The following is a 15,195-nucleotide window of genomic DNA, read 5'->3' on the forward strand; positions in this document are numbered from 1 at the left end:
CTTCGCCAAGGATCATCCAGTTTAGTTGGAGACAGAGCAACACTATTCCTAATAGAGGAGGAATCGTGAATCATCTGAAAGGTGACGCTTCCGTTTACATGAGTCTATTCACATCAAATCCATACACCCGCCTCGAAGTTAGAAGTCCTGATATTCTCAAACCTTCTATCCTAACTTCTCCTCGACTAAGAAGAAGTAGGAGATTATCATTATTAAAATAGCACACAATGAAACGAGGACAGAAGTAGGTTGCACGGAAATAGACTGCAACCTACGGATATCCGTGGACAATCTGTTCTGTGGATTATTAATTGAGATTATTTACGGATGATTTGCAATTTGCAAATTATCTACGAATAAGCTGCTCAATGGGTCACCCATTCAGATTTTCCAATTATCTGCTCTATAAACAGATCTTCCGTGGATTACCCACCAAAGCAATAATTCGCTCCACGTGTATCTGTTGCGCAGTTTAGACAAAGGTAGTCAACTTTGTCCCCGGCTTTCGAAGATCTTAAAATTGTGGACCTCATCCGCCTCTCATAGCAACCAACCTCAAACATCTATGTACTCGAGTGTTTCACAATGCTCCTACACCTACCAGATGAATCATGAAAAACCATGAAATCTTTCTAAACTCCCATCCTCGACTCCCTCCCTTTCAATCTTTCTTCTCGTTTCTTGAACCTTTTTCAACTTATACTCTCTTCGACAAGTGAGATCTCACAGCTCGCCTAATTTCAAGTTGGCATTATTCTTCTCCTTTTCCTTCTCCTTTTGAACCAAAAAGAAAGTGGATAAAAAAAGCTCGAGACAGCGACATAATAGATTTAGTAATCGCCAAATACAAAGCATGTATAGTCACTACCCTACTCTCTACACTTTCTCGCTTCCTACATCTTGCAAAAGAATAATGAATCAGAGACACATATACTTATCATCCACTTTCAAATTCTTGAATATTTCTCACCCCCAATGCTACACTATATCAAACATCATCCCCGCGGTCAAATTTTCTTAAAAGAGTAATTGCAATAATTCATAATTTGAAATGGTTATTAGTAGTACAGATTACAGATCTCATATAATACATTAATCTCATTATCCCTTCTTCCCCATCCCTCCCAAATCAAATTACCCAAGATATCAACTCCTGAACTTATGTACATCTCCATCACCAACTTCAACTTTATCCCCCACCCCAAACCCCAAGAAGCATTCCAAATTTAAAGCTATAAGATAACTAAAAAATACTCCTCTCTCATTTACCAAATAGCACAAAAAACCATAGGGGATAATCGCCACCTAATGAACCTCATATATACAATCTAAGTCTTAGCATGTAAAATTATAAATATAAAATCTCAAAATTACACAATAAATACAGTATAAATATTTCCTGTATAGTTTATAAACCTCAGTATAATACACTCGAGTATAATAATAGAATTTATTTTACATTTCGTATATTATTTTAATCGTTATTCTTACCCAAATTCAACTTTCCTATTATCTTGGATATCTCTTTCCTTCTAATATCTTATTCAAATCTTACAACTGAATATCTAACCCGTCATAACTCAAGCCCCCTGTCTTATATCGTTATCCCGCAAAGTTAAAATCTCTCCAAATTATATTATCCTCTTATCCTCACAAACCTATAAAACTACCTAAACCATCTAAAATAACAAACGCGTGTTATAATCCCCTCCACCTCATCAGCTCATTCCCCGCAATGACTCAAGAGTTTCTATTTAAGATCTTAAAACATAAACTATAAAATAATATATACTTAATAATCTCAATCCCTCTCCTCCCCCGCGCAACCCTCCTTATATAGAACTTCAATTAGCATCAAAATCAAACCTTTAAATAAGATCTAGTGATTCTATCTTGAGAGTATTATATATATGAATAAGTAGATGTTCTTTCTGATTTATATAATCTGCAAATACAAAAAATTAATCCATATCTACTTACTTGTCTTTGCTACTCGAGAACATCATTGTTATATACAAACAGACACCCATATAGCAAGAAAGAGTCTCCTCATTCTCGATCTAAAAATTCTCATATAATTTACATTGATCGTATCCATCATCTATCTTCCACCACCAATTTACAAGTGCATAGTCATGATTCGATCGCTGCTCTCGTTCAATCCTTTCTACTCCTTTTTCTTCCTCTCTCCATCTTTCTCCTCTCTCTCTCCAATGCCCTTCTCTCATTTTGACGCGCGACTTCTTCGGCTATCTCTCTTCTCCTCCTCTCCTCATAAGCGTCTGCTCTGGCCTTTGCCGACGAATCATCTTGCTTTGCTCTTCTTTCCTTTGCGTGATCTACTGCCACTTTCTTGGCGCTCTGAAATCTTTCCATTACATTTCCTATACTACCATCCAATGAAAATCTCTTTGTAGCCTTGGTCTCTCCCTGGGTAACCGGAATTTCCTTCATCCTCAAGGTATTTTCGGATGGTGATGGGTTTTGATTAGGGAGTGGAGTCATGTTTGCCCATGCTCTGAATTTAGGACTGCGGAAAAGCGTGGCTTGGCCGAAGGATATCGAGGAAGACATGAGGAATGAGAATTGAACAGCGGCAGGCATGAATGATGTGAAGACCATGGAGAGCGCAGGCATACCCCATTGCATCATATATAGCATACCAGGTGTGAGAGTACTAACGCCCGTTTCTCCACCTTTCTGTAGTGACCTCAAATTAGCTCCTCAATTCTTGACGGGTTACTTTAGGTGGGCTCAACAGTAGAAACAGAATAGAACGACCCTAACTTACTTTCAAAACAAAATGCAAGATTGCACTTGTGGCTAAAGGTAATAAGTAATAAGGATCCGGGATAGTTAAATTGTAAAACCAAAGGACTCCTCCATCCAGTAACCCCGGGACAGGTATGTCAGACATCTGTCTCAACAATTTCCACGTTCCGTAACCAATAAATATTTGCACCATCGGTACAAAACTCTTCCACATTGAGATTCCCGCCCTCTTATAAATTCGCTGTAACTCTGCCCTATGAAACATCATTTCGGTTGTATCTCCTCTCGTTCTCGCTTGCATCATCTGCGCCTGGACTGGAGCAGTAAATTCCTTTATGGTAGCCATTCGAGATGCATTTTCCGCAGCATCGAGGTAAGGTTTGAATAGTATAACTCTCCAGGCGGCAGCTGCGATACCGATAGATACCCACCAGGGGGTTCCGGCCAAGACGTGGATATGCTCCAGCATCCATTCCATGATCGCCGTGGGACCCCATCCATAATCCAGACCTAGAGAGTGTAGATACCCAATGTGTTCAGGCGCGGAGAGAATATCAGGATTAATATCGGCAGTTACATCGAGCGGGGTAGGTTTGAATTCGGGGGTGGAGGTTTCGATTGAGGGGATTGGGGAATCTACGGGAGGTATGGCGGAGGGTGCAGTTGATGCGAAACGAATGGAGGTTGCATTTCGTATTAAGATATTGGCTTTTGAGGGGGCAGGTCGAGTAATTGACTGCGAAAATAATGTGCTTTTGCCTTTATTCGAGAGAACTGAATTGGTTTTAATGGGTCGTTGTACATTTGAGGAGAACTTGTAGAAATCAGTAAAGCTCCAGTTGTCGTTGGCTGCGCAATGAGGAAGAGATGGAATACCTGTCTAATTCCATATGATTCAATCCGCCGTCTACCCAAGGCCACCGATTGATGAGAATACCTCAACCCTCTACTGGGTATCATTTTTTATGTGGATGGTAGTGGATATTATTCTTCCCCTCAGACACATCCGAAGGTTTGATATCGCAAAAATTATTTTGGTGGTGTTGATGATCGTGTTGCATAACATTTGCATAACTTTAGCATAACCTTGTGCAAAATATTAATCGACTACCTCTCTACTACCGGTATGTAGTGACCTCTACAGCAGCAAATTCACAAGATTACAACCACGACCACAACCTCATGTGGATTCATTTGTTAAAAGTACCTAGAGATGCGAATTTTTGCAATGAATAAGTGATCTGTCTAATAATTTCATGATTTGTCGTGTGGGTATATTTCACTATTCGGCCTACAAACTACAAAGAAATGTGTGCGCAGTTTTACCCAATTCCGCCAGCAAGCTCCCTCCAAACCTACAACCTTCTTCCTATCTGTTGCCAAATAACCTCCAAAACTCCAGACTTGCTTGAGTTTGCCTGCATGTCCCCGTCTTTGAGGAGTCTTCTATCATTTTCTCGCTCCTTATTTAAGAAAAGAGTTGGCTAGAACCTCAACACAGTTATTTCCTACAAGTCTCATATCCCCTTCCCTTCATTCTAGGCTGGTTAAGTCATCTAGATTTCCTTCTCTCCTCTTGCGCTCTAGTGGACTATCTCTGACTTCAATTCCTGGTCCTACAGATCTTCGCGTGGGTGGGAAAACCTAGATAAATAAAGCACTCAGTATAAGCCTCCAAAGCGTGAGAAAAGAGAATCAGCCCTTTCTCTTTGCAACCAAAATGGCAATTCCATATTAGAGTCCTTGAGCCAGATAGCAAAGTAGAATGGTAGATCTTTACCTTTGTATTACTCCACCCCAATCTAAATGCAGCCTCATGAGCAAATAGCTCCCCGAATCCAAGCATAAGACCATTGACGAAAGGTAGTACAAGATTGATCGCAGCCCCTCTAAGTAAACCCCAAAACGTAGGAGGAGAGTATAGAATCATCTGCGGAGAATTTGATGAGGATGGAGAAGGAGAAATTTCATCATTGCGAGAATATTGTTCCGAGTCAGAGGGCATTGTTATCCCAGATTCGGCAAGTGGGTTGAGCTGTTCGTCTGAGGACATTTTTAATATAGGGAGTGCGAGGTCAAGTAGCACAATTAACTTGTGTTTCCGAGTGATTTCTTAAAGATATTGAGATGTTTGGTAATGTTGAGAAATCTAACAGTCTTAATGTTTTGGTTGACAACTTTGATATGAATGCATGTCGCATTATCGGAGCTCATGTGAATTTGATACTTACGGAAGAATGATAATCCATCAGAATCACGGACGGACACTTTCTATTGGAGCTAACCTTGTACTCCGTGCTTAGCTTGAGATTATGTAATCAGAAGCTCAATAGTGGAAGCTTCCAGGCAACCTTAAATTCAGCCCCGCCAAAAATCAATCCTCTGACGTTATCTTAAGCTGCCTCGTTGGTTTTATTATTTGTCCATCAAACCATCAAACTATCAAGCTACCAATCTATCAATCATTCAAAAACATTTACCTTTACAAGACATCCCCAAGACATCTTAACATTCATTGAAATAGCTTTTTTGAATATAAGCAATAACAATCTCGTAAAGCAATCAATCATGTCGGACAACGATAATCATGACGAATTGATCTCCCAATTCTGCGAAGTTACCAATGTCTCCCCATCGGAGGTAAGTTCATAAATTAAGCACGAAGCACCAATATCATTATATGTGCTCTTATATCATTGAGTCTTGAGTCTTGATCGCTGATTTGTCTTCTACTGTTAATTCTAGGCCCAACAATTTCTCGCTGCAAATCAATGGGATTATGCAGGAGCCATGGCGGAATATTTTACTGCTCAAGAAGAAGGAAACACCGGAACTTCAGGGCCCTCGGGAGATAACCATCAGAGTGAAACCCAACCATCACCTTACACCGGACCACGAACACTAGATGGTAGACCTGCTCCAGATAACGGTAAACAACCCGCAAAGTCAACTGGCGCAACTGGCAGAGCTGGAGGACGTGGAGGCATCGCAACTCTTGGGTCTTTGAATCAAGGTTCTTCTGGTCAGCCTGGCTCAGGTCATGGTGCCCATGTGGATGATGATGATGATTCAGATGACCAGGGTTATGAGCCAGACGAGCAACCGAGGGATTTATTTGCTGGTGGTGAAAAGTCAGGATTGGCTGTCCAAGATCCCTCGAGAAAACCCGATGCGAGGAAAATTGTTGGTGATATTCTTAAGCAAGCTAAGGCGTAAGTTTCCTGTTCTAAATTCTAAACTACAACCCTTACAAGATACAGAAATTCAAGAGGAAGTGGCGAACCATCTTCGGCACAGCCACCATCTCGATTCCGTGGTAGCGGCCAAACCCTCGGTGGTGACGATGCTCCTTCACAAGTCATACCTGATCCTCGCTCAGCTGCAACTCCTTCCGAGCCTCCAATTACAAGAGTCTTACACCTTTGGGAGGATGGATTTAGTGTTGAGGATGGCCCACTTCGTCGATTCGATGACCCCGCGAATGCGCAAGACCTTCAGGCCATACAACGTGGTCGCGCTCCTCTTCACTTGATGAATGTTAGACAAAATCAGCACGTCGATGTTCAGTTGCACAAACATGATGAACCATACAAAGCTCCACCTAAGGTTTACAAGCCTTTTAGTGGATCAGGTCAGAGACTCGGTAGTCCTACACCAGGTGGTTCATCGAGTGCTACAACTACGCAGCCTTCATCCAGGGCATCTGCACCAGCAGCCGCTTCAAGCGAAAACCCGGAAGTTCAGATCGATCCATCGCAACCAACTCTCACCCTAAGAATCCAATTAGCGAACGGCACTCGTCTTCCGGCTCGATTTAACACTACACATACAGTAGGTGATGTGTATGAGTTCATTGAAAGAGCTTCCTCTGGCAGTAACGAACGACCTTGGGTACTAGCAACAACTTTCCCAAACAAAGAGCATACTGAGAAGAACCAAATCTTGGGTGAAATGCCAGAATTCAAGAGAGGTGGCACAGCCGTACAAAAATGGGCTTAAAGACGGTGTAGAAGTGCTAGATAGGACTGTAATAGAGGTTCACAAAAGGAAATTGAATCAATCATGAAAAGGCTTTAGCGGCGTTTTAAGGAACTATGGGATAGCACATACATGGTATTTCGATGCATAGATAGCTGGTCTTATACCTCACAATGACAGAGAATTGAGTTAGTCCATGAAAAGAATTCCATGTGAATATTATTGACATGAAGCAGTTTCTGTAATGAAATCTCGCCACTGCAAGCTTATACTTGTAGTTGCCCTTTCTATCGTATTCCGAAGCATACTTCATACTCTACCCTTAGCTTCATGACAGAAAGCTATCCCAGTGGTTGTAATAACAGGTCCTCGAGTTCATCTGAAGGAATGAATATCACCCATCAATGACGTGGGTACGGGTACGATTTCCGCAGCTGGGAATTCGCTTTTCTGTCATATTTGGCAAGTTTAGTTTGGAATACTTCCATTAAGTTATTTATTTATGTAAAGTGTACACGAATCCGAGGATTTGAATTAATAGAGGTAATTTTTTCTTTAGTACGAGTTTTTAGATGTAAAATTAAATTTTTGCATGGTTATTATTGATTTAGTCAATTCTGTTTTTGGGCTTAGTCTTGTGCTGCTAGTCTGAGAATATAGGATTACTTTTATGAATGTCATACCGGCAGTTTTCACTATATGGAAAATGCAATTTTGTTGGAAGACTACAATAAGGGTTTTGGGGTATTATTGGTATTGATAATATAGCGTAATTGTGAGGTACTTCCAAGAATAAAAATTCACCCTACTAAATTACTAAAACTTCTATGGGCATATGATCCAAATATATCCTCATGATTTGTAGCCCCACAGCTAATTAATTCACAGCTGATTTTGCGAGTTCCAACTGGGAGATAGAGTGATTTATTTTGTTTTGCTGAGTTCTGGATTAATCTTCAAGTAGTTGAAGAGTTGGGGAGAGTTAGATGTGATGCGGATATTGACTATGAGAAAATACATCCAATCTTACATCTTGAAGAGAAAATCTTACTGAAGATTATTTCGTCTCCTCAAACCTACTTTTCCCTTCTTTTCCCTCGTTTTTTCTTTCTCCTGATCAACTCAGTACTTAATTCGTCACGAGCTAAGCGACCTACTAGTTTAGCGAACCACATAATTAAAGGAGAGTCGATACATGAATTAAATGAAATAAATGCTGATAACGACCTTGTAATATAAAGCGCAGCCATCCCTAAATATTTCTCGTATCCTCATAAATAGATCAAGCTACCTTCCACGAAACAAGTTCCGAAGCAAAAATATAGCTCAATTACTCATCTCCTAGATATCGACGACCACTGTAGACGGAATTTTACTGTAAAAGATTTTGTGATGATAACACCCTGAGAACCGAGTGTAAATTAAGTTCTAAATTTTAGAGTCTGCATCGGTTTTATCTTACTTGCTACTGCTGTGCTGGATATTAAATTGATATTATGTAGAATTCTCGATAGACGAGCTTAAGATTAATCACCATATCACTACCGGGATAATATTCTAAAAACAACAACACGAAAAAATATCGAACACTCTGTCCTCCATTACTTTCCAGCTATGGAAAATCTCACCACAGGTGGCCTCAATCAGAATTTCTCATCAGGGACGGGGTTTTATCTTAGAGAGTATGAGATTCCTGCCCTTATCCTTGGCGACTTTTTTGACACTTAACAGGCTCGGTTGTTGGCACGCTTGAAAGTTTGGATAGCTGAAGTATTGAAAGACTTTGATGCAGAATTATCGTGTGATCCCTGAGAGACCGGAAATGATCTACCTGTCAAAGACGCTTCTGAAAATCTCCTTCAGGATTTATATCTAGAAATATAGATTTTACAAAAATTAAAAATTATGTTAAAGTGAATGGTTCCTGCGTAGCACGTGCACAGGGCACTAGTCCTATTAGGACTAGATTGAGAAGCTCTCTGTAAGAGAGCTTCGCACTTCTGTAGAACTTAGAAGAGAGATTAACCTACTAGACCAATATAGCCTCAGTTCTGCCCTATCAGCTTCCCACTATTCCCTGTGTAAGGTCATTCCTTTTAACAAATTATAATATTTCAATTAAAAGAATTGTGACGTCTCACACCTCCGGGTCACGTAGCATACCCCGTTTGTATTTAATTACAGGAAAACTCTCTACTCTTGTTTTCCTTCTTCTTTTTGTTACGAGGTTTGCCGTCTAGATCACGTGGAAGTGCTCTAGGCTCTCGAAGTAGGTTTATAACTAGGCGTCAAGCAGGGACTTGAAGTAATGACAATAATGATATGCAATTCGTAACTAATAGTAGAGTATACTAAATGATTGATCTTGAGCACGAAGCTCTATACAAAAGAAATCCATCTTGATTATATAGTCCTTCGTGCCTATGGTTAACTAGGAATCGTCGTTCCTGGGAACGAGCGTTCCTGGTTGTTCCTAGGAACGTTCGTTCCTCACCGTTCCATCACATGTTTTATGGTCATGTGACATACTAATCGTTTTGGACGTAACAGAACGACGATTCCTAGTTAACCATAGGCACGAAGGACTATATAATCAAGATGGATTTCTTTTGTATAGAGCTTCGTGCTCAAGATCAGTCATTTAGTATACTCTACTATTAGTTACGAATTGCATTATTGTCATTACTTTAAGTCCCTGCTTGACGCCTAGTTATAAACCACCTCGAGAGCCTAGAGCACTTCCACGTGATCTAGACGGCAAACCTCGTAACAAAGGTGGCCTAAAAGAGGGGTGGTCCAAAAAGGGGGTACTAGACTTATAAGACTTTTACAGTCTTCTGGGTTAGAGATGAACATACAGGGGAAAGCAATATTGATTCGAGGCCCAAGAGCTAAGAGATCGATTGACAATTACAGAGCTTTGAAGTTCGGCCCAAGAGCTACGGGATCGATTGACAATTACAGAGCTTTGAAGTTCGGCCAGATCGATATCACCGGGCAGTCTAACAATGATTTTAATGGGTGACAGTGTGTGCCATTCAAGGGCAGGAGGCGGTTTGACAGATGGACCTTATTTATGCAACGGTTTTCAGCGTTTGAATACCGGATTTAGAAGGCAAAAGATATGGTTAAAAGCTTAGATGTGACCAATACTTGGACGAGATTTGGTGTAGCACGTAACATCAGGTGGTACAGAAAGAAGGTAGAGAGATAGATGATAGGTGACTGGGGTCTAAGATTTTCTCGATGGGCGAAGCGTTGAGAATCGTTCTTTGTTGATGGCTAGCAATGTTTGGGTAACCTTGGAAAATAACACAGATATTTGCTGAAGGCTGTTCAGTTAGCTCGAGGCATTGATACAAGCATTACGATCCTATTCATAATCACTCGGGGTAGCATGAGAGTGCTAAGCGCCTGCAAATCATGAGCGGTCCTAACCAAGATCACATGAATCTGAAAGGTAGTAAAGTGCCACATGTGACAGTATCGGTAGTCTTTTCGGGAGAGTGTAAGTAAAAGCATAGTTGAGCTGTAACGGATAGGGAAATAAGAGCAGCATGAAAATCTTGCACACATCGCACTAGCACAAAAGCAGCTTGCTCACAGCCCAGTAACAACTACTTCCCACGTTCCTTGACATGTGGGTGGACTCGTGGAAATCCTAGTTCCAAGCATCTAGACCTTTTGAATTGCATTTTATCGATGGACAGCGATGCATTAAAGAGGGTCTTATGCAAGGCATGCAGTCGACAATACTGATGTAGTGATAGCATTACTGATCGTCTAGTCTAAGCGCGGGGCTAAAAGGAGACCTTGGTTACTAGACCCCACTATGCATCATGCGCATAGTAGTTTTTCAGGAAGCCTACTCTTCCTTATTCAGAAGATATATCAGTAGATATTGTTCTCATACCTAGCACATAATGAGCTGGCTGTTACAAAAGCGAGAAGAACTTCAGAAGTGTGTTGTGAAACAATGCTTAGTCATCCATCGCACACGATCAAACGGTTACCGCAATAGATTTTCTGCCCTTCCAAACGAACATATTCCTAAATTTGTCAAAATCTTCAACACTCTGCCCACTTTTTTTGCTAAATCAAGAACGAAATCCCTTGGATAAGAAACTGATAGTTCATTCGTGTTTTTCTTATCATGAGGTCCATAACCTTACTGTGGGGCGGGGATTCTATGCAGTCATACTTAGGTATGGTTATCCTGCGTATCTGGACGGCCCCCATTTCTGGTTTTACGTGATTTGGGCCCCACGAGATAGCGAAAACATGATTTCCAGTGATGGAAACCTGCCTAACAAACGAAGTCACAAACTATTTCAGTGACATTAACCAAAATCCAGGAATTGTTCTTTGAGGACCAATCGGTTCATTTCATGGGCTTGAAATGCACAATTGAGGCTCAATACACCATGTCTTTTACTGGCCGTAAGCGCGAGTTAGAGCCAATTTTATAGTGCTAACGTTCCCCAACGAATAGTTGTATATGGAAAATGGTCAGCTGCATATGCTAGCAGATTCAGCTGGCAAAAAGTAATATTCCTGCCAGACCCAAGGAACAATAAAGTAAAGCCTCGCCACTCTAGGTCTAAATCTTCATCAAGTGGTGAAATTGGCCTTTGAATTTCTTATAGGAGAACGAGAACTCTTAAAAATTACCAGGACAATCGAAATGAGTAGGCGCAAACCAGTTGGCGGTTCAATCGACTACCAAGCACTCGATAATATTACTTTCAGTCCGGAGCCGCTGTCAACACCTGCGGCTGGCAACAAGAAAATACTCCTACCTTTATCCTTTGAAAGATCTTTGAGTGATGGTGACGATGTCTCCTATAGTAAAAGGAAATCCGCGCAGATTTCCGTGCCTCAATCTGTTTCTTGGGGAGTTCATTGGAAGAAACCATCCTTTATTGGATTCATGTTTTTTTCTGGATTGGCCCTTTCGCTAGCTCATCACTTTTATTACATGTCATTGAGTGGCGAAAGAACCGGCGATGAAACAAAACAAGCATGGCCCACGCGTATTGGCACCGGACTTGCTTTTCTAGTCACATCTTGTTTAAAAGCAACCACAACCGCTGCTCTCGGGCAATATATTTGGAGGGTTGTCAAACGCCAACCATTGACGATGAGTACTGCTTCCCCCAAGTTTTTGAAATCTTTAGACTAATATTTGCACAACAGAAAACTTGGACCGTTTGTTCGCATTGTCAACGGATCCTATAGCTTTGTTCAGTATCGAGCTTCTAAAAGGCGCAAAACTTGCTATTCTGTTAGGCACCATCACCTGGTATGTGCTAGTAACCTATAATCGGACGCTTAAGTAGGAACACGCTCATGAATATATAGGCTTTTAGGGCTTGCAAGCGTTGCTCCTGCAGCAACTTTGACAATTGTTGCAAGAAACATCACAGAGGAAGTGCGTTTGCCAGTTCTTGATTTCACCAAAGCCATCTGGAACAATTCTATGGATGGCGAGTGGGACGCAGTTTTGGTGACAAACACCATCGCTATAAATACAGCCTCGAACATCAATGTGTTGGGATTATCTCGGCAAGTCGCAGGATCAGAATGGTCCTATACTTTGCAATTTTATGGCCCTTCCATAAAGTGCAACGAACCAAACAGCACACAGCAAGCCGTATTCGACAACATTACCAAGTATTATGAACAACAGAACATCTTTACTTACACTGACCAAAATGACCATCGGACAAACACAACGTTTGATGTGAGCTCAAGAAAAATTATTTACGCATCATGGAGCACTTGGTATGCATCAGGTACACCAAATAAGGTAGATAGTCCACGGCCACTAGCAGAGCAAGTTTCTCCCTATCCTCAATTATGGATACAAACTTCAACTTCGGAACTGGTGTGCTCTGCGGTTAACGCATCATTTAACATAGCTGTCTCATATGTGGATGGAGTCCAGTATGTTACTCAGCAAGATATTAAGATAATTGGAGATTATAACCTCTCGTATGTGAATGTCGATAGTATAGAAAGCGGTACTACTGTCACAGATTCAAATGGAGTAATAAGTATGAGCGCAAACGGTGCCATGGAAGAAGCATTGTGGAGTGAATATGTTCCACATATGTACGCCCTTGGAGCTATTCTTGGCGGAAACATTACATTGCAAGACTTTACTCTCACCAACGATCAAAATGTCCGACAATATAGCCGATACGGGGCAACAAATGTTCTTGGAACGGGGTTAATGGCTTGCGACGAAATTGCAAATACCCCATTCAAGAATGAGAGTTCATATCTTATCCACGATCCTTCTTCAACGTTCACTAACACCTTCACTTCCACTAATCAACCTTGGTTATGCAGAAATCGAACCTTGGCTCGTGGTATTGAAGACCTAGCAAACAACATCACCATCAGTTATCTCAGTTCCCCGGATTTGACGAGGGACGGCGATCCGCAAACCATCGTCACCTCCAACACGAACAATTACTATGTATATCACCCGCTATGGCTTCTTATATCGTACGGTCTAGCTCTATTATTTTCTTTTATAGCTGTAATCATCGGCGTCTATGCCATGCATTCAAATGGAGTGGTACATTCCAATTCTTTTTCGGCCATCGTCGCTACTACTCGAAACCCGGAATTGAACGAATGTCTGGGAAGGTCATCACTGGGCGCGGAGCCATTGCAAATAGATGCTGAAAACCGTAGGTTGAAGTTCGGTCCTATGCTGGATTCAACTAAAACAGGCGATTTGAAGAATATTAGTAGAGAATCCGAAAGTCAATGGGGGACGGATGAGAAAATGCCTCATGTTGCATTTGGGTTGGAACAGAATGTTGGACAATTGAGGAAAAGAGAAATGTACATTTGAGAAAAAGGTTTGCTGTCAGCTCATTTATAGTTCTGATAACGATTACAAGCACATACAAATTCATGTTGTCTATTTTTTACTGACCTTCCAATATTTGAATGATCAGCTGTCCAGCGTCACTAAACAAAGGGAATTGACGACTATGCTTTTTGCTTCATCAATACGAAGCTCTCCCATCAACCCGTCATACGCCCTACCTTGGGAAATCTGGAGCGCGATCACCTATCAACTGCTCTAAGCCGCAAGCACATGACGCGTTATCAGGGACTTATTTTATGATTAATGCATCCATCATTGAAAATTCGTACCCATGGCAATGACCCTAGTTGCATCTAAGTCTGCCTGCAACTGTCCAATCTTGTCCTCCAAGGCAGTCACACAGTCTGGTCCCAACGGCATACGCAAATAGTCATGTCCATCCATGACAGCCTTGAAAATTGCACAAGCAGCTTTATCAGGGTCCCCTTTCACAAAATCTGGAATGGACATAATGTCTACTGTTCCTTTTACCATTTGCTCAACGGCAGTACCTTTATATGCCTCGCTAAGACCATTAATATCTTTATACTGAGCTGGTGTGATGATCCTGCTTGCGAATGGTGTTCTGAATGCCCCAGGTTCTACAATGAGGACTTTGATACCGAAGGATTTAACTTCATGGCAAAGAGACTCATAGACTGCTTCGATGGCGAATTTGCTAGCGGAGTATGATGATCGTGCTGGGCGGCTATAAATCTTTCCGGGTGAAATATTTCTCATTAGCGGAACTGCAGGTGCACTCACAAGGACTAAATCTGAAAAAATGAAAAGAATTCATAAGGGCAACATACCCCGCGCCACTGCTTATGAGTACGATATTTCCGGGACCCTTTGCCCGCATGACTGGAAGAGAGGCTCGAACGGCACGAAGTGGCCCGTAGAAGTTAACTTCCATCTGCTCACGAACTTCATCCTCACTGCATCCATATCAGTACAAGTTAGCACGCGCACCACCCAGGCCTAAATAACTGACCTCGTATTCTCAACACCGCCAATGAAAGTATAGCCTGCATTATTGATCAAAACATCAACATCGTATTCCCTAGCGCATTTCGAAAACTGCTCAAAAGCATCCTTTTGCGCCGGATCTAAAGCTGTCCAAGTCCCTCCTTTCGTGACGAAATCAGGAAAGGATGAATTGACTTTGGAGATATCTCGGGTGGTTCCAATTACTCTGCAATTAGAGTTCAGAGCTTTCAAAGCGAGCGATTTACCTATGCCGGAGGAGGCGCCGGTTATTAACCAGGTGGAGGGTAGTGCTGCTGTCATGGTGTGTTTGGATATGTGTAGTAATTGAGGGGCGATTGTTGTGGTAGTGATTGGTAAAGGAATAAGTCACTTCATTAGAGTTTGAACCACGCATGGCTTTTGTTGAGTATTAAGTAGATGGCTCGATGGACTTAGTATGGATTCAGCGGAGATAATGTTAACTCCATCATGACCGTAAATTCTGTGTAGTTTATCCTCACAATATCAAAACGTGCAAGTTCTTGCCAGAGCGTCCTAATTGGCTGAAATTGCGAGTGTCCGCCCATTTA

At 41.5% G+C, this 15,195-nt stretch overlaps 5 protein-coding genes across 5 annotated transcripts; 2 read left to right on the plus strand and 3 right to left on the minus strand.

Annotated features, from left to right (window-relative positions):
• Positions 1 to 2,157: 2,157 nt before the first annotated feature.
• On the minus strand, positions 2,158 to 4,825 carry SS1G_06444 (hypothetical protein; the record flags this gene model as incomplete). Its single annotated transcript, XM_001592155.1, has 4 exons — positions 2,158 to 2,700; positions 2,792 to 3,586; positions 4,132 to 4,218; positions 4,553 to 4,825. The coding sequence occupies 4 exons, from the start codon at positions 4,823 to 4,825 to the stop codon at positions 2,158 to 2,160; spliced, it is 1,698 nt and encodes a 565-aa protein (XP_001592205.1).
• Positions 4,826 to 5,340: 515 nt separating this feature from the next.
• SS1G_06445 (hypothetical protein) lies at positions 5,341 to 6,771 on the plus strand (the record flags this gene model as incomplete). Its single annotated transcript, XM_001592156.1, has 3 exons — positions 5,341 to 5,412; positions 5,518 to 5,984; positions 6,033 to 6,771. The coding sequence occupies 3 exons, from the start codon at positions 5,341 to 5,343 to the stop codon at positions 6,769 to 6,771; spliced, it is 1,278 nt and encodes a 425-aa protein (XP_001592206.1).
• Positions 6,772 to 9,932: 3,161 nt separating this feature from the next.
• SS1G_06446 (predicted protein) lies at positions 9,933 to 10,390 on the minus strand (the record flags this gene model as incomplete). The annotated part of the gene is made up of 2 exons (XM_001592157.1): positions 9,933 to 10,082; positions 10,355 to 10,390. The coding sequence occupies 2 exons, from the start codon at positions 10,388 to 10,390 to the stop codon at positions 9,933 to 9,935; spliced, it is 186 nt and encodes a 61-aa protein (XP_001592207.1).
• Positions 10,391 to 11,434: 1,044 nt separating this feature from the next.
• On the plus strand, positions 11,435 to 13,618 carry SS1G_06447 (hypothetical protein; the record flags this gene model as incomplete). The annotated part of the gene is made up of 3 exons (XM_001592158.1): positions 11,435 to 11,894; positions 11,947 to 12,052; positions 12,112 to 13,618. The coding sequence occupies 3 exons, from the start codon at positions 11,435 to 11,437 to the stop codon at positions 13,616 to 13,618; spliced, it is 2,073 nt and encodes a 690-aa protein (XP_001592208.1).
• Positions 13,619 to 13,909: 291 nt separating this feature from the next.
• Positions 13,910 to 14,926, minus strand: SS1G_06448 (hypothetical protein; the record flags this gene model as incomplete). The annotated part of the gene is made up of 3 exons (XM_001592159.1): positions 13,910 to 14,345; positions 14,449 to 14,574; positions 14,631 to 14,926. The coding sequence occupies 3 exons, from the start codon at positions 14,924 to 14,926 to the stop codon at positions 13,910 to 13,912; spliced, it is 858 nt and encodes a 285-aa protein (XP_001592209.1).
• Positions 14,927 to 15,195: the final 269 nt, after the last annotated feature.

This window comes from Sclerotinia sclerotiorum, genomic scaffold, assembly GCF_000146945.2.
Source record: "Sclerotinia sclerotiorum 1980 UF-70 scaffold_8 genomic scaffold, whole genome shotgun sequence".
NCBI classification, from domain to species: domain Eukaryota; kingdom Fungi; phylum Ascomycota; class Leotiomycetes; order Helotiales; family Sclerotiniaceae; genus Sclerotinia; species Sclerotinia sclerotiorum.